The sequence below is a fragment of the Mesocricetus auratus genome, unplaced genomic scaffold (genome assembly GCF_017639785.1).
Source record: "Mesocricetus auratus isolate SY011 unplaced genomic scaffold, BCM_Maur_2.0 Super-Scaffold_100004, whole genome shotgun sequence".
Lineage (NCBI taxonomy): Eukaryota > Metazoa > Chordata > Mammalia > Rodentia > Cricetidae > Mesocricetus > Mesocricetus auratus.
Genome location: NW_024429189.1, coordinates 117,245,938 through 117,267,195, shown reverse-complemented (window position 1 = coordinate 117,267,195; position 21,258 = coordinate 117,245,938). Strand labels below are relative to the sequence as shown.

Sequence of the window (21,258 nt, the reverse complement as noted above, 5' to 3'; positions counted from 1 at the left end):
TAGCTTGCCTAGCCCTTGCTAGAACCAGGACTTTTACCCTTAACTGATTACGCCTGTATATGAAACAAAAACTGGAAAGGCTGTGTGCTGACAGTCCAGACTGACAAGTCTAGTCTACAGACCACAGGCCCAGGCCCCAACTGGGCCCAGGTCCATTACCAGGCAGCAGTAGAGGTACAAGGACAAGTGATTAGGAACCACATAAGGGTGTTTATTTCATCCAGGGCTCTGTACAAAACATGTACACATATCTTTACAGAATAAGTAAATACCTGAAGGTAATTGACAACGCTTTCTTCTCAGTGACAGGGGAGTCCTGGTATGGGCACACACCACTCTCTTCAGCTCAGCACAAGCCAGTGCCACCTGCTTGTTTGGATGCAGAATTGTGGCTTGGACCCTGGGCCCATGCCCCTCCCCTCAGCCAGCACACTTCCTACAGCTCTTCAAGTATGCTTACTAGAGGCACAGATGCCAAGCTCCTGTGGTAGACTAACAGTATTTGTCACCTTATCACTCTGGATCCTGGAAAATCCTCCTTTGTCCTTAACTCTAATCCCTATGAATCACTCACTCCAGGCAGGGCTCCTGTGTGGAGAATGACTTAACCACTCCAGCTTGATTTGGTTAAAGTGCTTTGTGTAATTTAGCCTGGACACCTTCTATGTGTTCTGGCTTGTGGCTGCCCAGCACGCAGAGTGCCCCACTGTTGCAGTGGACACAGGGACACATTGGATCTGGATATGGGAGGACTGGAGAAGAGTGCCCAGGAAAGGTCAGGAAATGGAAGCATGCAGATGCTTCCCGCTACACACTCTTTAAATTAAGCAGCAAAAGGCACTTTTGTTTTCAAGCCAGAGTTTCTACAAAACAAACCTGGCTTTGTTTTTAACAAAGCCGTCCTAGGAAGACCGAGTGATCCCATGGATCCCATGTACCCCTCCTGGAGGAGCCCAGGGGTAAGTGGGGCTGGTAGTGTGGGATTCCTGCCAAAACCTGTCTGCATGCTGGCAAGTTTCCAAGGATATTCCCAGTCTGAGACCAGCAGTTGAGATAAGACAGCCAGGCCACGGTGGGTGACTAGTGGAAAATAAGGAAGTGGCACTGTGGGGCATGGGGCTGTTCACAAAGTAACTTTGGCTAAACTGAGCAGGGAATATATCTCAGGTGCAATCCTGTCATCCCAGATAATTGGGAGCCAAGGCAGGAGGATCAAAAGTTCAAGGCCAGCCTGGGTAATTTAGGTAGACCCTGTCTCAAAAATAAAAACTACTAAAAAGTTTGGTACTACTCAGTGGTAGAACACTTGCTTCACATGTACAAGGCCCTGGGTTCTATTCTCCTCCAAAAAAGGAAACAACTGTCAGGCCAATACAAGCTCATCACTGATGGCTTCTCCCATGAAGGAGCGGGGAGAGGAGGCTGGAGAGACGGCTCAACAGTTGAGAGCGCTTCCTGCTTGAGCTTTAGTAGAGGCCCAGCACCCACACCAGGCTCCATAAATCTCAAGTCCACTTCTGGCCTCTGTGGACACCTGCATACATATACAAGTTATTTTTCTTAAGTGAGAATACTCGCTATGTTTGGTGTAATATACAATCATAAAAATAGTATTAAAAATGTCTATAGGTAATGTCATGTGGCTTGTAGAGAAAGAATAGGGAGACACAGGCAACACTATCCAGGGGGTTAACATTCCTCTGCAAGTGATCTCTAGGCTGGGATCATAACATTTAACTAGATCCCAGCTCATGCCTGTCTCTGACCAACTGGCTCCCAGGTTACAGTCCTCCCCACTTGCTTTATCCCAAGGATGGCAGCTCCTGCCTGCTTTGTCTAGGATATGCAGGGCACGTGGTGCTGTAAGCAGACCATCTTTGGCCCAACTTTCTCCTAGGCAGTGAACTGTGTAGCCGGGTGCACCAGAGCCACTTGCAACAGTTGAGGAGCAGAGAGCACTCAGGGCCACTAAGCCCAGTGTCAGGCAGTGTTACCATCAGCCACAAAGCCTAAAGACAAGCTCAAGGGTGGTAGAATGGAACACCCCTGACAGAAACCCTTTAATTCCAGCAAGTCCACCCTCTAGTGCCTTTCTGGAAATGGGGAGAGCTTGGTGCACTGGGTAAGGAAGTGGCTCCTTGGGCTCAGTTTAGGGGAACAGCTGCAGCTGGAACTTAGGGGCCCACTCCAGGGCACTCTTCACCACTGCTAGTGCCGCTGCCCCAAGTGCCACCGTTAGACCCATCACTGCCAGCTTCACAAAGCGGTTGGTCCTCGGTTTGGTCAGGACATCTTTTGTTCGAGCCTCAGGCCGCAGAAGTCCCCGAAACCGCTGCCGCAGCACCATGTCTGGCCTCTGCTGGGCTGATGCCAGCTCAAAGTCTTTGAAAGTAGAGGCTGCCGTTCTGTGGATGGGAGCAGAAGGTAGCACAGAGGGGCAGAAGACACTGAGAGGTCTGCCGAAGAGCAGACTCCTCTGGACAAAGACCCGTGTTGCCTGTAGTCCAGAATCTGCTCCAGTGTAGACCTCTGTCAGCACCTGGTCCCACACCCCCTGCTGGCTTCCGCTGCCCCAGCTGTCTGGCCTGTAGTCCAGAATCTGCTCCAGTGTAGACCTCTGTCAGCACCTGGTCCCACACCCCCTGCTGGCTTCCGCTGCCCCAGCTGCAGCAGTGCCTACCTAGCCCACCTCACCTTTCAGCCTCTTGCTGTGCAGCTGCCTCCCTTGCAAGTTCAGAAGGGGGAAACTGAACAAAGAGGTCTCCTGCTCGGCTGATGAGCGTCTCATAGGGCAGGTCCTGAGGGATCTGGGACAATAGGTGGTGGACAGAGGCCATGTCACAGTCACAGTCCAGGACTTCCTGCTCCCGATACAGCACAATCTGGCAAAGGCAGGCTTTGAATCAGACACCAGAAGCACAGGATCTGGTCCCTTGCCTTTCTTTACACATAGACCTAACTTTTAGTAACAAACAGTGCTCAGCCCAAAGGTTTGACAAATGCTATATCCACTCCAACTATAACGTGAAAGACTGACCAATTCTAGCAAGTCCTCTTCTAGAACATCCATCTGCTCAAGAGTCACCCTAAGCCTTGAGACAAACTGACATCTTTTGAGAAAGAAGAACAGGGCTACAGGAGAATCTGAGGAGCCTCAGAACAGCCTGACAGCCATCTTGCCTCCTTTAGGCATCCTCCTGACAAGAGTGCTCATGTACACATGGCTGACAGCCACTCTGCACTCCACTCAACCCTCTTGGTAACGAGCCTGCCACTTCCACAAGCCACTCCCCTTTCAAACCTAATACCATGCCTCTGCCTTCCTGAAGCCTGGCACCGGCAGGCAGACTTAACTGTCACCTGTGCCTACCATGATGTCTATTAACTAAAAAGTTCCAAAAGGTGTCAGCAGGGTCACTGACAGTCGCACGGCACTCTAGTACTTTGAAGGGTCAGGCGTTGTAAAGTGAGAATAGCTGCTTAACTAACATTTCCTAACACTTCTCAGACTGTGGAGTGGGCCACCAGCTGGGGAGCTACTGTCCCCTTTAAGAACACTGACCAGGCTGGGTGGGTGACAGTGAACCTAGTCACTATCTCCCAGTGTGTACCTACCACAGCTGCAAAGTAAATGGGCATGAGTGGATGGCAGGCCAGGAAGAAGTCGTATAACCGCACAACGTGCCTGAAGTCCGACAGGACGTGCCCAAACCATGTGATAAGCCAGCTGAGGGCAAAGATGGTCCCCACCTCAGCACTAGGAGCAAAGGAAATTCAGATGTTAGGTACCACCCAGCTCATCCCTTCCCTTTCTCTGAGCTGTCTTTGTTCTTAATAGCTGATGAGGAAGACATATATGGGAAATATACTTCTTGAAAAATAATGCCATGTAGGAACCCAGCATCGTTTTCTTTTTCTCCATCCATCCATCCACCCACCCATCCATATCATCTTCTATCTATGTTTGTTTGAGACAGGGTTTCTCTGTGGAACCCTGGCTGTCCTAGGAGCTCAATAGACCAGGCAGACCTCAAACTCAAGAGATACACCTGTGTGTCACCCCCCACCTTATGCTGGGATTAAAGGTGTTAGTAACCACATTAGCATCTTCTTAAAAAAACACAACATCTTAGGTCTAGAGAGATGGCCCAGTGGTTAAGAGAAAGAAGAACAGGGCTACAGGAGAATCTGAGGAGCCTCAGAACAGCCTGACAGCCATCTTGTATGGTGTCTGTGTGTTACTATGTACATGTGCATGTAGTTGCCCATGGAAGCCAGAAGGTGGTGTTGGATTCCCTGGAGCTGGAGTTACAGGCAGTTATGAGCCACCTAATGTGGGTGTTGGGAACTGCATGCTGGTCCTCTTCAAGAACAACAAGGGCTCTTGACCACTGAACTGTCTCTTTAGCCCCTGGCTTTGAACTCTTTGATCCTTCTGTCTCTACCTTCCTAGTGCTGCACTACAGGCATGTGACTCCACAAGTCGCATTTGCCTTACTCTTGTGAGAATTCATGACATACCCACCAGATGTAAGCCCCTCAAGCCATGAGCTGTCATCCCTACATGACCCAAAAGCAGAGTATCCACTAAGTTCTCCAAGACTGGGGACAGGCCTGAATTATTCAGACCTCTAATGGACAGAAAGAAGCTTGAAGAATTTAACACTAGCCATTAATATGATGATGCATTAAGTTAGATTTATGAAGAAACAAAAAGTCAAAAGAGCATGGTGCTGGGCTGCTATGTGTGTCTAGTATATACACAAATATAGACTCACCTTTGCATGAAGTCATGAAGTTCTGGATTCACTTGGTCAATGATGGGCATCAGATAATTTAGGATGTGCTTGGTGTTGTCCATTGTGGGATCCATGAAATCCCTATGGGAAGATAATCCAGTCAATGCACTTGTACATGTCCAATATGCCGATTAGGGATGGTGAATGGACTGGGCTCGAACTATTCAGACACCTGACTATCCTGAGGAGGCCAGGGGAGTGACACTCATCCTGGCATGAAACCAGATGCACAGGTACCTGAGGTGATGCGTAGACAATTTTTCTACCAAGGATGTTGCCAGTCTCTCGCCCACCACCAGCAGAAAAGTGACCACAATGTCATGGTAGCCCTGGTAGTAGTGGAGCTGAGGGTTGCGATCCAAGATGAGGAGAATAATGTCGATTAGTTCTTCCTGAAGCCCTTCTCTCTGCTCATCTGGCATGCCTGGGGAGAGGAGATGCATCTGAATTGGCAAGGGACCTAGTGACAGATTAGGCCAGCAATGATTTTCAGAGAAAAGTGTCCAGTAAGAAACAATGAATTACAAACAAGTTGGCAATCCCTTGAAAAATCTACATATTACTGATGGCACCTGACACAGGAAAAGCCACACAGTAGGGGGCCTGGCAAAATCGCCTAACTAAAACCTTACAGTCAACATGGCCAATCACTGGGAAAGAGTGCACATGCCAGCCAGGCGGTGGTGGCATATGCCTTTAATCCCAGCACTCAGGAGGCAGAGGCAGGCGGATCTCTGTGAGTTCAAGGCCAGCCTGGTCTACAAGAGCTAGTTGCAGGACAGCCTCCGAAGCCACAGAGAAACCCTGTCTTGAAAAACCAAAAAGAAAAGGAAAAAAAAAAAAAAAGAGTGCACATGCCTCTAAGATGTCATGCTGCCATGAACTCTGCATTTCAGTGGCTCTCCTGTCACCAGTATCATAGACATGACCTTGAACCTCACAAGGAAACACCAGACAAAGCAGAAAGTGACAAAGTAACTGGCCTGCCATGCACACAAAGCAGCTGTTGACATTAAAGGAGGCTCAAAAGAGGACTCGAGCAGCAAATCCATGAATCTGTACTTCCTTTTGTGATAAAAATAAATGGTGAAAGATGAACTATTCTGTGGATTAGATATTTTGGACAAAAGGGAACTATGATGGCTGCTTACCTTAAATGGTTCAGAAACAAAATTACGTGTGTATGTATCAAAAGGAACAGGTAATGTGACTATAAGATCAGCAGAAAAGTATCTTTGCCCTACTTCTTGGAATGAAATTATATAAGGAATTATATGAACATTAAAACTGTTGTATTCTTCTCCTCTACAAAGCCAATGTTCTAAGATGATCTCAGTTTCCAGCTGCAACTGGAAGCAGAGGCACCAGGTCAAGGCACCTCTAGGTATAAGGCCAGTAAGCTACAACCTGTGGTTCTTTGGTGCGTTTATTTTGACAAAGAATCATGAACCTGTTCTTCCTATAGTCAGAGCTCAAAGGGGATTAGGCCATGAGCAGTCCATGTAACAAGATCAGGACAACCAAAGTCATTAAGGCTAGCACTCCAGGATCTGAAAATGACCTTGAACCTCAAGGCTTTGTTATAAGGGAGTTAAAAACCACAGCAGCAAAGAAACCAAAGCTGCTGTTAGTTGGAAGGCTGTCACAATCTGTTCCAATTTCTCTACTAAAAAAAAAAAATCAACCAAGAAAATTGCAACTTTTGTTATTGTGTGAACTGGAAAAAATGGTTACTGAGAAACAGGTCATCTTTGCTGCTCAGCAGAGTCCTGCCTTACTCAGTTTGAAAAAGCCACATGAAAAATAAAGGAATGCGTCGAGTGTTGGTGGCACACGCCTTTAATCCCAGCACTCGGGAGGCAGAGGCAGGCAGATCTCTGTGAGTTCGAGGACAGCCTGGTCTACAGAGTGAGTTCCAGGACAGCCTCCAAAACAATACAGAGAAACCCTGTCTTGCAAACCTCCGCACCCCACCCCCCACGCAAAAAAAAAAAGGAATGCACCCAGGAGCTGCACAGTGACCAACATAGACATGTGGCCCTGTGGAAAACTGACAGGAGAGGGTGGGCAGCCTGCCACAGGATGGTGCACAGCAGGTCAGTGTAAACTGGTGGAAGGCTGAACTGCCTGGTGTGTGTGAGAGCCCACGGGCAATGCAATGAATTTTGAGTTCCAAGAATGAGTTGTAAATGGAAATAACTGAGGTCATCACTTAGGGAGGTGGAGGATATCAAGTCTTGATCTCATGATATATTTTAGAAGAATGTCACCAAGCACAGCCTTCTTATATTCTTAGCTTAGCTTTCTGTTACAAGCAGGATTCGTGAGCAAAAACAACAAGGTAAGGGCCCACATTAAACTGCACTATAAAGGTTCAAGTTAGAGCATAGTAATTCCATCTTCTCAAAAGAAGTATACTGTAAAGATAAATGAAGAAGACAGGAACTAAGTGACACCATGAAAGCAATGAGCAAGTACTACAGCCTGATTGAATCTCTGTTTATGATTGGTCAGGCTAGTTCAGAAGACATGAATGGAAAGGGTTTAAAATGTCAAGGAGGATCAAGTGTCCAAGAAGATCATCACAGACTGGTGACATAAAGACAATGAGTAAAGGATGCAGAGGATAATAGGGAGACACCTGCCCTATATTGCCTCAACTGGACCAGCAGGGTAGGAAAAAGAGGACTGGGACACAGGATATGTTTTATCATAACCACGCTGCTGGCTACCAGCCTTGTGGGAGCCTCATGAGCCTCCCAGGAAGAAAAGATCCAAGTAGGGCAGAAGCCCTGTAATACATGTGTCTCAACCAGAGCTTGCGTCAGTCAAGTGTGGCAAGAGAGTTAGAGGCACCTGTATCTCTTCAAAAGTCAAGGTAAAGTTACACGGGAAGAAAGCTAGATTATACAGATGAGGTTTGGCGCATAGTTCCCTCCATTATGAAAATACAAAGCTAGGTCATTTTCTTGTCTTGGAAAACAGGAGGCAATTTCAGGAATATACTATATGAACATGCAAGGAAAGACTCCCTCCATCACAAGGGACCCAGGAACCATACATATGAGGTAACACTCACCAAATGAAGACATTAATAGTTCCCATTAGAGTATAATTCCGAACCAACCTGCTCTCTCAAGCCAGACCCCTTGCCCTACAAAGCTTCTCCAGGGCACAAAGGCAGACAAGGTCGCAAGAGCTGCTTCTCTTACTCGACGCCTCTGAGTCACAAGGGATCCACAGTGAGGGCACCCGTTCAAGTGCCTGAGAGCAGGGTTCTGCATGTGTGTCTCTGGTTGCTGGGAAGGCAACACCCTAACCCTGGCAAGCATCAACACAAAAAGATAAATGCAAAGGGAAAGAAAGCCTCACTCCAGATGCGGCAAGTTGGGCAATCTGCTCACCAGGAGGGAAGCGCCGAAGAGACCGCCTGACATCCAGTAGCACTTGCTGGTAATCCTTGCTCAACTGTCGAAGGTCCTTCCCTATCAGAGGAAGAAGAACGTGGTATTACTGCAAAGAGGCCTGGGAAACCAGAGAAGGAGTACATTCTTCTGGGGCTTTCAGTACAGTTCAGTGGTAGAGAGCTAACCTAGCAAGCTTTAGACGCACCATCACAAAGCAAACAGTAAGAGAAACTACTTCCTAGAATGACAGTGGGGGCCTAGAGGACACACAGAGCAGCCTTTTCCTCAAAAAGACACGATTTAAGATATAACACCCAATCTAAGCATCAGGTACTGGCTCACACTTGTTTTGTGTGTGTGTGTGTGTGTTTTGTTTTATGTGCCTTGGTTTTTTGTCTGCATTTATGTCTGCATGAAGGTGTAGGATTCCCTGGAACTGGAGACACACACAGTTGTGAACCGCCATGTGAGTGCTGGTAATTGAACCTGGGTCCTCTGGAAGAGTAGTCAGTGTTCTTAACCACTGAGCCATCTCTCCAGCTGTCTCACACTTGTACTCCCCATCTCTGGGAGACTGTGGCAGGATGACTGCCTCAGGTTTGAAGTCAACCTAGGCTATCCAGCAAGACCCCATCCAAAATAAAAATCTGAAAAGAATGAAAAACAAAAAAAGGATGGGGAATGCTAAAAGGGAGGCGGCCAGGGACACAGCTTAATGTAGAATACTTGCCTAGCACATGCAAGGCCCTGAATTTGATGCCCACTGCCACTAAAAACAAAACAACCAGTAAAGACACATTTAACAAATAATCCCTAGCTTAGTTCTGAACACAAGTGTTTCAAGTCTGATGAGCACAGAAGAGGGAAAAGACTGTCCTGAGCAATATGAAGGATGGGAGGGGGCAATAAGGTCAAGAGGTCTAGGCTACTGTGGACTGCCACTGTCCTCATGGGTAAAGTGAGGCTGTTCCTGTCCATGTATACCTCTCAGGTTACCACAAGGACTGACTAGCATTAGGAAGGTGGCACAGTAAGTGCGCAGCATTAGAGCACTGTAACTCGACATACAGAGCCTTGAGCATCTGAAGACATGTGCATGGAAATGGCTCTGGAGGGAAACAGGAATGCTAACAAACAACTCATATTCAAGCATCAAACTGAACTTTGAAAGGGTGTGTGTGTGTGTGTGTGTGTGTGTGTGTGTGTATTTCCTTTTGGATGGGTGATGGTGACATATGCCTTTACTCCCAGCACTCAAGTGGCAAAGGCAGATAGATCTCTGTGAGTTCAAGACAGCCTGGTCTACAGAGTGAGTTCCAGGACAGCCAAGGCTATGCAGTAAAACCCTGACCCACAAAACAAACAAACAAACAGGATTTATTTTTATTTTAAGTGTGTATGGGGAGGGTTGCCGATACATATGTCTGTACACTGGACATATGCAATACCCAAAAAGGTCAGAAGAGGGTGTTAGAGACCCTGGAACCGGACAGCTGTTGTTGTTAGTGCCGGGCGTTGGTGGAGCACGCCTTTAATCCCAGCACTCGGGAGGCAGAGGCAGGCGGATCTCTGTGAGTTCGAGGCCAGCCTGGTCTACAAAGTGAGTTCCAGGACAGCCTCCAAAGCCACAGAGAAACCCTGTCTCGAAAAACCAAAAAAAAAAAAAAAAAAAAAAGACAGTTGTTAGTTGCTCTGTGAGTGCTGAGAATCAAGCCTGAATCCCCTGGAAAAGCAACTAGTGCTCTTAAACATTGAGCATCTCTCCAGCCCTGACCTTGAACTCATTCACTTTTTTATTTTTATTTTAATTTTTTTTGAGAGAGAGGATTTCTGTTTAGCCCTGACTGGTCTCAACTCACCTGTCTCTGTCTCTTGGGTGCTGAGATTAAAAGTGTGACTTTGAACTCTTGATTCTCCTGCTGCTACCACCCAGCACTAGGATTACAGGCATGTGCCAGCACAGCTAGTTTTATATAGTACTATGATTGAACTTTGTGAAAGCTAGGTGAATGCTCTTATTGACTGAGCTAGAGAGATGGTTTACAGATATATACATATATTTCCCTCACAATCCACACAGAAAGCTATCTGAGGAGCCTGTGCATGACTTACACACACACACACACACACACACACACACACACACACACACACACACACACTTCATCTTATTTTCAGAAAGGAGCAGTTTAGAATGACAATCCAGGACAAAGTACCTGACTGCACTTCTAACATAAAACCCACAGCTCCCAGGCAGCCAGTTTCAAACATCTGTAACAAGTGGCAACCCAGCATCCACTTGGCAACACATCATCAAACTTTTTAGCATGACTCATTTTAATCATGTCCAGTATGTGGCATACACCAGAACTCCAAGATTTGCCAAATGAACTAGAGAAGCCCCAGAACAGCCAGCAAGCACACAGAGGTGGCAGGGTAGGCACGGGCTATAGTACTTGTTCTCAAGTGCTTTCTTGGGACTCTCTTCATTGCATGGTTTACAAATTTATTAAGTAACAGTTCTAGCAGAATTAAAGAATTCTGGAACTACAAGGAATCTCAGCATTCCTGTAGTTCCCCGAGGCCAGAAAGGGGCATCAAGTCTCTTGGAACTGGAGTTACAGAAGGTTGTGAGTCACTATATTTGTGATGGCAACTGAACCCAGGTTCTCTGTAAATGCAACAAGTGTTCTTAACTGCTGGGCCATCTTTCCAGCCCCCTAAGATAGGCATTTTTAATAAACTCTAGCCAGACAATGTTTCAATTCCTGATCGAAACTCCCCACCCCAGGCTTTTGCTTCCTTACGTGACATAGGCGGTGGCTCACTGGTGTTGACATTGAGGAGCTTGGGCCACACTTGGCACCTGATCTCATCCGTCAGGAGACCTCCCTCACTGATCGCCATTCGCCGCAGGGCAGCCACATCAGTGGGATCACTGTTCAGAGCCTGGTGTATCTCTGCCACCTTCTTTTTCCTTTTGGCATTAAAGTCTGGGGAAACAAACAGGTAAATGGTGTGCATGCAGAGGGTGAAGAGCACACTTGGCATGTGCCGTTTTCTGCTTCAGAGTCCCCGGCCTAACTCAGTTTGAGGTGAATCAGGACCTTCTTCATGCTTGCGCCTTACACAACCCACACATTTATCACACAGTGTGGAAAACACTATGGCCATACCCCATATAAGTAACAAGGAATTATAGCTTTAGGAAGTATTCAGTAAGTACCAGTGGATCTAGCAGCTGCTATCAATGTTTTCCTGTTCAAACTTCACAGAACAGAGATATCTCAATACAAGTGTTTTTCTTGAGGTGGGGAGTACAGTGGTAGAGGTCCTGCACAGCATACTAGACATCCTGGATTCAACCCCTAGCACTGAAAAAAAAAAAAAACTACATTTTAACAAAACTATATACAAGTCTCCAGCCACAGGCTAACAGAACTAGTAAAAAGTTAGAATAGAAAATGTCAAAGCTAGAAAGCCAAATGTCAAAGGAGTGTGGGTTTCTAGTGTGTCTGGTAGTTTAAGAAGCTGTAACATTGTACGAAAGTCAACAGTTTCCCAAAAGTCACATTCAGGGCTGGAGAGATGGCTCCTCAGTTAAAAGTGTACAGTGCATTCCAGAGGGTCTAACTCAGTTCCTAGTACCACATCAGGCAGCTCACAACTACCCGTAACTCCAGTTCCTAGGGAATCCAACATCCTTTTCTAGTCTCTGCAGGTACCAGATACACATACATGAAGATAAGCACTCATACACATAAAATAAAAAATAAAAAAAAAATTAAAGTCACACTCATCTTTGGCAATCAAAGTGGTATGTTATTATTATTTTCTCTATATATTTATGTTTTGCCTGCATGTCTGTGTGAGTACCTCAAAGCCTGGGGCCAATGGAGTCAGAAAAAGAAGTTTCAGATTCCCTCAACTACTGTTAAGGATGGTTGTGAGCAGCCACATGTATGCTGGGAACTGAATTCAGGCCCTCTGCATGAGTAGTAAGTGCTCTTAACTCCTGTGCAATCTTCCTAGCCCCTGTCTTTTGTCCTCCATGTATCCAAGAATAACCATGATCCTCCTCTCCTGCCTCTGCCTCCCAAGTGCTGCAACAGGAGCCTGTGTTGTCATGCTTGACTATGCAATGCAGGGGATTGAACCCAGGGCTTCCTAGCACCCTACCAACTGATCTACATCCCAGCCACAAAGCACCTCACATTCATATACAAGAGTCTGTTATTTACAGTCAGCTTATAACGTTGAAATGTTCTTCTTAGAAGCTAGGTATAATGGAGTATGCCTTTATTCCCAGCACTTAGGAGGTAGACTCAGCAGTATTCTAAGTTCAAAGCCAGCCTTAGCTATAAGATCCTATTTCAAAAAACAAACAAAAATGAGTTTTTATCTGGTAGAAGAGGGGGGGTGGGGTTCAAGACAGGATTTCTCTGTAAAGCCCTGGCTGTCCTGGAACTCACTTTATAGGACCAGGCTGGCCTTGAGCTCATAGAGATCTGTCTGCCTCTGCCTCAAAAATTAGCTTTTTAGAAAGCAGGGATGAGCCAGCGCTGGTGGCGCATGCCTTTAATCCCAGCACTCGGGAGGCAGAGGCAGGCGGATCTCTGTGAGTTTGAGCCAGCCTGGTCTACAGAGCGAGTTCTCGGGCAGCCTCCAAAACAATACAGAGAAACCCTGTCTCAAAAAACCAAAAAAAGAAAAAAAAGCAGGGATACGTATCTGAGTATCTGAGACTGTTATCTGTCTTAGTTCTTCTATTTCAATAGTACAAAGCCTTTTGGTTTTCAACATCTACTTTTATGAACTATAGATGACACTTGTTAGATTTTTAGGTTACCTTCACCACTGAGAAAATAAAGCACAAGAATTTCAACACAAAAGCACCAAATGTCACAAGGCAGTACACTATAACTGTCAAGAAAACCTGTATGTAGATAGTAAGGCCAAGAGTGCAAAGAAACTACAGTAGGTCCAGTAAACCTATACATACATACACACATCTATAAAACAGATACTAGATAGTAGGGTTAAAGTAAGGGACACCACCAGAAGAAACTACAGTAGGTCCAGTAAACCTACACATACATATACACATCTATAAAACAGATACTAGATACTAGGGTTAAAGTAAGGAATACCACCAGAAGAAACTACAGTAGGTCCAGTAAACCTACACATACACACACACATCTATAAAACAGATACTAGATACTAGGGTTAAAGTAAGTGGACACCACCAGAGGAAGGTGGTCAGACTTAAGTGACAATATCACACAGTATTTTAGATTCTGGAAGAGGTACTGAACAGATGACCTCCATAATGTCCCATTCTGAGACAACAGTCTACAACTGTGTTCATGACAAAGGTGACATTACTAACACAAACTGGAATTAAGAGTCCTGGTTACCTTCCTGAATGAGCTACAACACATGAACCACACAAACAGAGCTTTGGAGTCACATGCAATTGGAGGTCAGACAGGAAGATAACAGTGATTTCTGACCTAGGTAAACCTGCTCTCTTGCTAGACTGTTGCTATTGTCCCTAGTGACACAAGAGAGTGTTCCTGATATAAGTCTAGCCTCTGAGCATAACTTCTCAAGAGTAAAGTCACACTGTTCTCTTCACTCTCCAGACTGGCCCATGCTGGGTGTTAAATTAAATGGCTCCTTTACCTAGAAATAAAAAAAAGTCAAGCTCTTCTCTCAGGAAAGGACCTCAGCCAAGTGTTTCTGAGCTACGTGAGCTCTTTCCTCCCTGTGCCTCCTGCTGGCTCCCATTCACTAGGAGGCCCATCTAACGGGTTGTATGAGTACTGAGGTGAGGGATGAACTTCACTAGGAGGCCATTCTAACGGGTTGTATGAAGCACTGAGGTGAGGGATGAGCAATGGCTCTTTTACAGTTCCCGAGAAGCTCACAGCAGGAAGGGCACAGTTATTACACAGGGTATGAGAGTCCTGAAAGGTGGCAGAGGACAGAGTATTTCTACGGTAATAAGGAAAGGCTTTCCCAGGATTGATTCTGAACCCTCTGAAAACTGCCACACAGAAGAGTGTGTCAAAGGCAGAGTATTCCTGGCACAGGAAAGTATGTAAGCAAAGACATGTCATGTAAGCAAAACACTAACGCCAAGAAACAGGCCCAGGGAGAGAACAGAAGGAAGTTACGACTGGAGTAGGGGAGCCAAAACTCTTGGGATTCTCTCAGTAGGCAGTCTGGGCTTTCTCGGCAAGGCTACATCCTTCGAAGACAAGGTTGTATGCTTTCCAAGAGGATCAAGAAGGGTAAGCAATGTTTTTTTGTTGTTTTTTAAATTTTTTCATGCAGTGCTGAGAATGAACTCAGGGCTTATGCATATTTCACAAGTATCCCCACCGACCATGGGAGCAACTCATGCTGTGTCCTCAGCAGCACAGATTGAGGAGGAAACTGAGCAGGAACTGAATTAGTTTCCAACTCTGAGTACAATACAAGCGCCATGTAAACTTTGGCAGTAAGTACCCTTGCACATTCCACACACCACAGGGAAGAGCATTCAGGTGGCAGTCCCAAAGTCACTTCCAACTTTTGCTGACCTGTCACCAAGAGTATGGAAAAAACTTGTTTCTGCTCATTCCCAGCAAGCTATTCAGTAATACAGGGAAAGAACATAGCTTGCAATCTTCTGGATTCCCATGAGGTTTAGACAAAGACACAGCCATGAGTTAACTAATTCTGGACCAAACCACAGCTCCATTACTTAATTCTCCCTGATACTTTCAGCTTTTTGTTGTTTTTGTTTTTTAAGACAGGGTCTCTCTTTGTAGTCTTGGATGTTCTGGAACTTGCTCTGTAGACCAGACTGGCCTGGAACTCAAGAGTTCTGACTGCCTCTGCCTTCTGAGTGCTGGGGTTAAAGGTGTGCACACTGAACCTGGTTAACCCTTGACTTTGACTATGTGGAACTCAAAAAGTTCATGTACAGTAGAATAAATTATTGAACTTATTAGTTTCTGCTCGCCTGGAAAAAACTGCCCCATAGTAAGTAGCATTACTTTTTCCCACACTATTGTGTGGCTCACTGCAAAATTTTAAACAGCTTTGCAGATTTTCTGGCTTTCCTTACAACTCTGGGTGCTTCCCTAAGGAGGGTACTCAAGTGTGGATTTGGAGTGCTGTTTGGCCACTAGGATACTGCCTTCCTTAACCTTAACCTCCCAGTAGGAAACGTTGGCAAAACCAGAGATAGCTCAGTGGGAAAAGGTGCTTGCATACAAGCCAGATGACTATCTCCAGATCTCACAAGGTGGCAGGAGAACTGACCCGTGGGAGTTATCCTCTGACCTCCACACGTACTCAGTAGTCATGAGCTAAAAGCTTAGTGGCAGATGAGGAAGTCTTTCCTGCATATGCCACCCCTACACATACTTCCCTGAGTCTAATGTGTAGCATATCATTGTAATACAGAAAAAGAAAACAACTCAGAGAACTCAAGTGAGCTAGAGCTGTAGAAACTCTACAGTGAGGCCAACGGCTAGCCTACAGAATAGAGCATCAGGGTCACCAATGAACAACTAATTCACAAATATCCTATTTATCCTACAAAGAGAAAAGTCATAGTTACCCCTTCTTTAATCAAAGATTGAAACACATGTCTGCTATCTGCTTTATTTTTATTTTTTTTCCCCCCGAGACAGGGTTTCTCTGTCGCTTTGGAGGCTGTCCTCGAATTCACTCAGTAGACCAGGGTGGCCTCGAACTCACAGAGATCCACCTGACTCTGCCTCCTGAGTGCCTGGATTAAAGGCGTGCGCCACCAGTGCCGGCTCATCCCTGCTTTATTTTAAGGTAAACTCAAGTAACGATTTATGTTTCACTTAGAGGAGTGGTGCATCATATACTCCAAAGATGAGAGCTTCCAAATTCCTTTGTGGAAGAGGACTTGGCTATCATCACCATGATAAAACAAAATGGTTGCTGTTTTTTGTTTTGTTTTGCTTTGTTTTTATAAAACATTAAAACTCGTATAAATAAACCCTAGATATGATAATGGCACTACTTCTTGGCCTGCTCTCCAATGATTTTTTTTTTCATGGCACTGGGGCTAGAGCCTAGGGCTTTGTACGTGGCAGATAAGTATGTGCTAGTACTAAGCTAAACCCCTATCCCTAACATGCTTATTTTAATAAGGGCCACCCAAGCAGATCTTTTTTCTTTTTCCTTCCTGGTACTGGAGAAAGAACCATGAGCTTCACGTACTATAGGCAAGTAATCGCCTACTGATCGATAGCCCTAGCCTCTACCCACTTCATCTCATTTCTGAGTCAGGGTCTCAATCTGTAGCTTAGCTGACTGAGAACTCTCTATGTAGATTAGGCTGGCACCAAACTCAGAGACCTGCCTACCTCTGCCTCCTGAGTACTGGGATTCAAAGTGTGGACTACTATGCTGAGGCAGTGCTAACATTCTATAGGAATACTATTCTGGTTTGGGGAAATATTAGTGTTTTGAAATCCAATTTTAACTTCTGTTTAAAGAAAGATTGTAAAGCTTTTGGAGGACAGTTTGGTCTACATAGGGAGCTTCAGGCCAGTCAAGGCTGAGACCCTGTTTCCCAAATCTAACCAAACAAAACTGTTAGCAATGTGCTGGGTTCCACAGCACATATACTGGAACAACACAGACTAGAAAAATAGTAGCACTGACAGGTGTGGCAGTTCATGCCTGTACCTAACACCACGGAGGTAGAGGGAGAAGATACAGAAGAGGCTATCCTCTGCTACAAAGAGTTCAAGGCCAGTGTGGACCAGATCTCAAAAGAAACATTAAAAATAAACAAATAAATAGCCAGGCAGCCTGGACGGTGGTGTCTAACATCTCTAGTTCTAGCAGAGGCAGGCTGGTCTCTGAGTTGGAGGCCAGCCTGGTTTACACAGTGAGTTCCAGGACAGCCAGAGCCACACAGTGAGACCCTGTCTTGAAAAACATACCCCGCTAACAAAACAAAAAAGGAAAGGGAAAAATGTTTGAGCAGCAAGTCTGTATAAGACATAAGACAGTGAACCACGAAAATCTTATATTCATGGTAAAAGTCCTGTTAAAAGAAAATAAACCAAGTGCCCTTTTTCTTTGATAGTACTAATTCATCTCTATAAAATGTAATCAAACGGGCCAAGCAGTGGTGGCTCACGCCTTTAATCCCAGCACTCGGGAGGCAGAGGTAGACGGCCTGGTCTACAAAAGCTAGTTCCAAGACAACCTCCAAAGCTACAGAGAAACCCTGTCTCAAAACCACTCCCCACCCCACAAAAAAAACGTAACCCAACTAGAAGGAATTCATTTAAGTACTAACTTAAAGACAGATTGAAGCAGGAAGATGGTAAGTTCAAGGGTAAAGTAACTGTAAAGGGCCCTAGCCATGTAGCTCGGGGTCCCTGGTCCAGCATCCAGCACTTCCTACCCTCTTCAAAGAAAGAATACTGTACTGAATAGAGATAAATAGAGCACACCAATCTGGCCATAAAGCCCTAAAAGGAGGGTGTTAGTATTCAGGCATCTGTACTGGCCTGTCCTTGGGTTCTGACAGGATATGCTCTCAGCTGCAGTCACTAGGAGCACCACCTATGCATATTCACTGTTCCCCTTTAAAAAGGGCCCTGCCCACCTCGCATCCTTTCCCCCCTCCCCCTCCTGCTCTCTCGCTGTTCTCCTTCCATCTGTCTGTTCCTCTGTGTGTGTGTGTCTGTATGTCTGTCTCTGTCTCTCTGCACCCTTCTTTCCTCTCTTATGCTGCTCTTGTCTTCAGAGGCCAGTCTCTCCTCTTCCCTTTCCCCTTTTTATGATCCCTTTCCCTAATAAAAACCCCTCTGCTTGAACCCTGTAGCATGTCGTCTTTCTCGAGCGCGCCGCTTTTCTTAAATTACAGCAATTAGTAATTTGGTCACCAATATATTTAAAACCAATCTAAACTAAGAAAGATCCTCTGAATTCCCTTTCCATCCAGACAAGCTGGAGGGTCCGAAGTTTTGCAACCAAGACATAGCTGTACTGCAACAAGTCACACGACCCATGTCACAGGGACACTGGCTATTGTGCCATAATGACAGATGTCACACCGACAAATACCAAAGAGCCTAGGAAAGTAGCTCATAGACAGAGCCTAAGTTGAGGCCAGTTATCAGATGAGAAAAAGAGGATTAACAGAAAATGAGCCCGGAGAAACAAGACCTGAACTCTGGGAGCAACATCCAAACAAGCGGGTGAGATAATAGGGTCAGTTCTAATATGCACACCACCTGTCAGGGGGCGGAAGTGGAACAGAGCCTTTGGATTAGCTCACCTGGTACCGGAATCCTCACCAACAAGTAGCCACCATATAGGAAATGTATTCCAGAACACGTGCACAACAAAACCAAGATTTCACAGAAATGGTTTAGACGGAAAAGAGTATAGAAAACATCACTGCTTTGTGCACAACCGAACACTAACATAGGTGGCCCAAGGAAGGACCAGAAAGTAGCTGATCTGAGAGTGAGTGTGGGGTGGAGAGCTCACCGACTGGAGTTTCTGGAATTGGACAGTGGCGACTTTGCACGAGTTTGTGTGGGTGCGCGTGAAGAGGGGAATTTTAGGGTCACGAGTGCAGAGTGCGGGCCGGAGCTCCGGCAGCCACCTAGCAAAGGCGGCCGGCTCTGCGGACGTGGCGGGCGGCGGCCAGGGCGAGGCCCGGTTCCTCCTCATCCGTCGCCGCCCCCCTCAGGCCCCAGCCACTGCGCGGCCCTCGCTGGTCGCCCTAGCCCGCTGCTCTCCGTACCTGCCTTCCCCGAGCCGCGGTTCCAGCGGCCCGCGGAGCCGTCGCCCTGTGTGGGCCGGAGGGCCATCCCCGGGGGCCCGGGCCCCAGCCCGAGCCCCGGCTGGCGGCGGAGCCTGAGGCGCGGCTCCCACCGCGGATGTAACCCCAGTGCGGCCGGGGCAGGCTGGTCTCTGTCGGCCTGCAACGCGCAGGCGCGCAGACAGACACGCCCCACGTGACCCACGTCTGTGTGAGGGCGGGGCTGGGGCGCGCGCATGCGGCTTGACAATGGAAAAACTCAGGTGCGGAGGCTGGGCTTTGAGAACTTTGTTGTACGTGTTGGATCACATTTTGTCGCTGCTTTTGTTTTTATTGTCTGTGAAATAATTGTGAAAATAAAATACCGAACTCACGAGGCTGGACACTGCCAAGCCCGAAGGTTTTGGTCAGACTTTCGCTTACCAAGGGCTTACCTCCTGTCATAACCCGGTTTCCCGAGTTTAGCAGGGTCGCTGTGTGCAGTTCCGCCGGCTGTTCTTGCACAATGCTGGGGTAGGGCCACCATTTGTGCAGATGGTTATGGAGCTCTGCGCCCTGGCTGAGCTGAGCTGTGCAAAGCAGTGATTCTTTGATCAAAATACGAAACGGATCAGGCCTCTGAGCTCCTCCTTACCTACGGTGTTTCTAACTGGACACACACTCAAACCCAAGCTCAGCGACACCCGAGAGTCACCTCTCAGATAGGTCATCCCCAGAGACTGCCTCATCTCCCAGATCTGTAGTGAGGATGCTCCCATTAGTCTAGTCGTTCGATGAGCTTCTCCAGTCTCACTCCTACTATCTCTGCCTCCTCCCCTCTCCCCAGTTAGGGCCATCCTCAGACATTGCTGCACCATCTAGATATCCAGTAAAGATGCTCCAATGTATTTAGTTGTTTGACGAGCTGCTCCTCTAGTCTCACAGTAACTATTTTTCTTCTTTATAAGTATTGGCCCCTCCTGGTTCCATATCCTCTCAAGCCCAGATTCCAAGGTTCACACCTTTACTCTGAAAGACCCTCCTTTCTCCTTCCTTCCTTTTACTCCCCCCCCCATGATACCTGGGGAATTTTCATGAGCAAGAGATCACTCTGAAGTTATTTTGATTTTTTAAATTAATACTTAATAAACACAGAAATGCCCAATTTTAATTCTTAGTTTCTTTCTTTTTTTTGAAACAAGGTTTCTCTGTGGCATTAGAGGCTGTCCTGGAACTAGCTCTTGTAGACCAGGCTGTTCTCTAACTCATAGAGATCCGCCTGCCTCTGCCTCCCGAGTGCTGGGATTAATTCTTAATTTCGACTGAAATTTAATAATTTTTTAAAAATGTCATTCCTAATCTCACAGGTTATAACAATCATTTCCCTGATTCCATTGATAAACTCAATTAAAATTATGTGAACATTTGAAACATCATTTGTAAATGAACAATTCCTCTTTCTAGCCTGTGGTCTAGCATGTGAGACCCAGACTGAGTTTAATAGTGTTCTACCGATGAAAAAACTTTTGTTAAGTGTCCTGATTTTTTTTAAAGATTTATTTATTATGTATACAGTGTTCTGTCTGCAGGCCAGAAAAGGGCACCAGATCTCATTATAGATGATTGTGAGCTACCATGTGTTTGCTGGGAATTGAACTCAGGACCCCAGGAAGAACAGTCAGTGTTCTTAACCTCTAAGCCATCTCTCCAGCCCCCAAGTGTCCTGATTTTCTAACAATGCCTTTCAAGCCTGTTGTTGTTTCTTTGTTGCTTGTTTTGTGTTTTTTAAATTGTATTTTTATATACAGGATCTCCTGTGGCTAAGTCTAATCTCAATTTTCTATGTTGCTAAGGATGACCTTGAATTTTTGAGCCTTCTGTGCCCACTTCTGGAATGCACTATCAATTCTTTTGTGATGACAATTCAGCCTAGGGTTTTGTGCACATTAGTGAAGCACTCTACAAACTCTATCCCCACCTGTAATTACTGTAAATATAAAAAGCACTTATACTGAGTCATGAAGCTTTTTCTCTAACCAACAGACAATCTTTGTTTCATACTTTAAACCACACCTCATATCTTTTCAGCAAGAAAAAAAAGTGAAGTAGGACACATTAGTTTTGAAAGTTGCTTTGGGGGCTGGTGAGACAGCTGAACAGCAAGAGCATGTACTGCTCTTGCAGAGAACCCAAGTTTGGTTCTCAGCACCCACACGGAACGATTCCTAATCTAGCCCTCCAGCTCCGA

At 46.0% G+C, this 21,258-nt stretch overlaps 1 protein-coding gene across 2 annotated transcripts; it reads right to left on the bottom strand.

The window, feature by feature from the left end:
- Positions 1 to 190: 190 nt before the first annotated feature.
- Positions 191 to 19,200, bottom strand: Tbc1d20 (TBC1 domain family member 20). 2 transcript variants are annotated; one of them, XM_005086049.4, is made up of 8 exons: positions 19,014 to 19,200; positions 11,014 to 11,199; positions 8,204 to 8,284; positions 5,037 to 5,223; positions 4,779 to 4,880; positions 3,616 to 3,757; positions 2,695 to 2,882; positions 191 to 2,405 (listed from the first exon to the last, which is right to left on the bottom strand). In XM_005086049.4, exons 1-8 carry the CDS (start codon positions 19,078 to 19,080, stop codon positions 2,150 to 2,152), a joined length of 1,209 nt encoding a protein of 402 aa, XP_005086106.1. In that variant the 5' UTR covers positions 19,081 to 19,200; the 3' UTR covers positions 191 to 2,149. The 2 variants fall into 2 exon arrangements, with proteins under 2 accessions (XP_005086106.1, XP_040602423.1); XM_040746489.1 differs by lacking the exon at positions 8,204 to 8,284.
- Between the last annotated feature and the right edge of the window lie 2,058 nt (positions 19,201 to 21,258).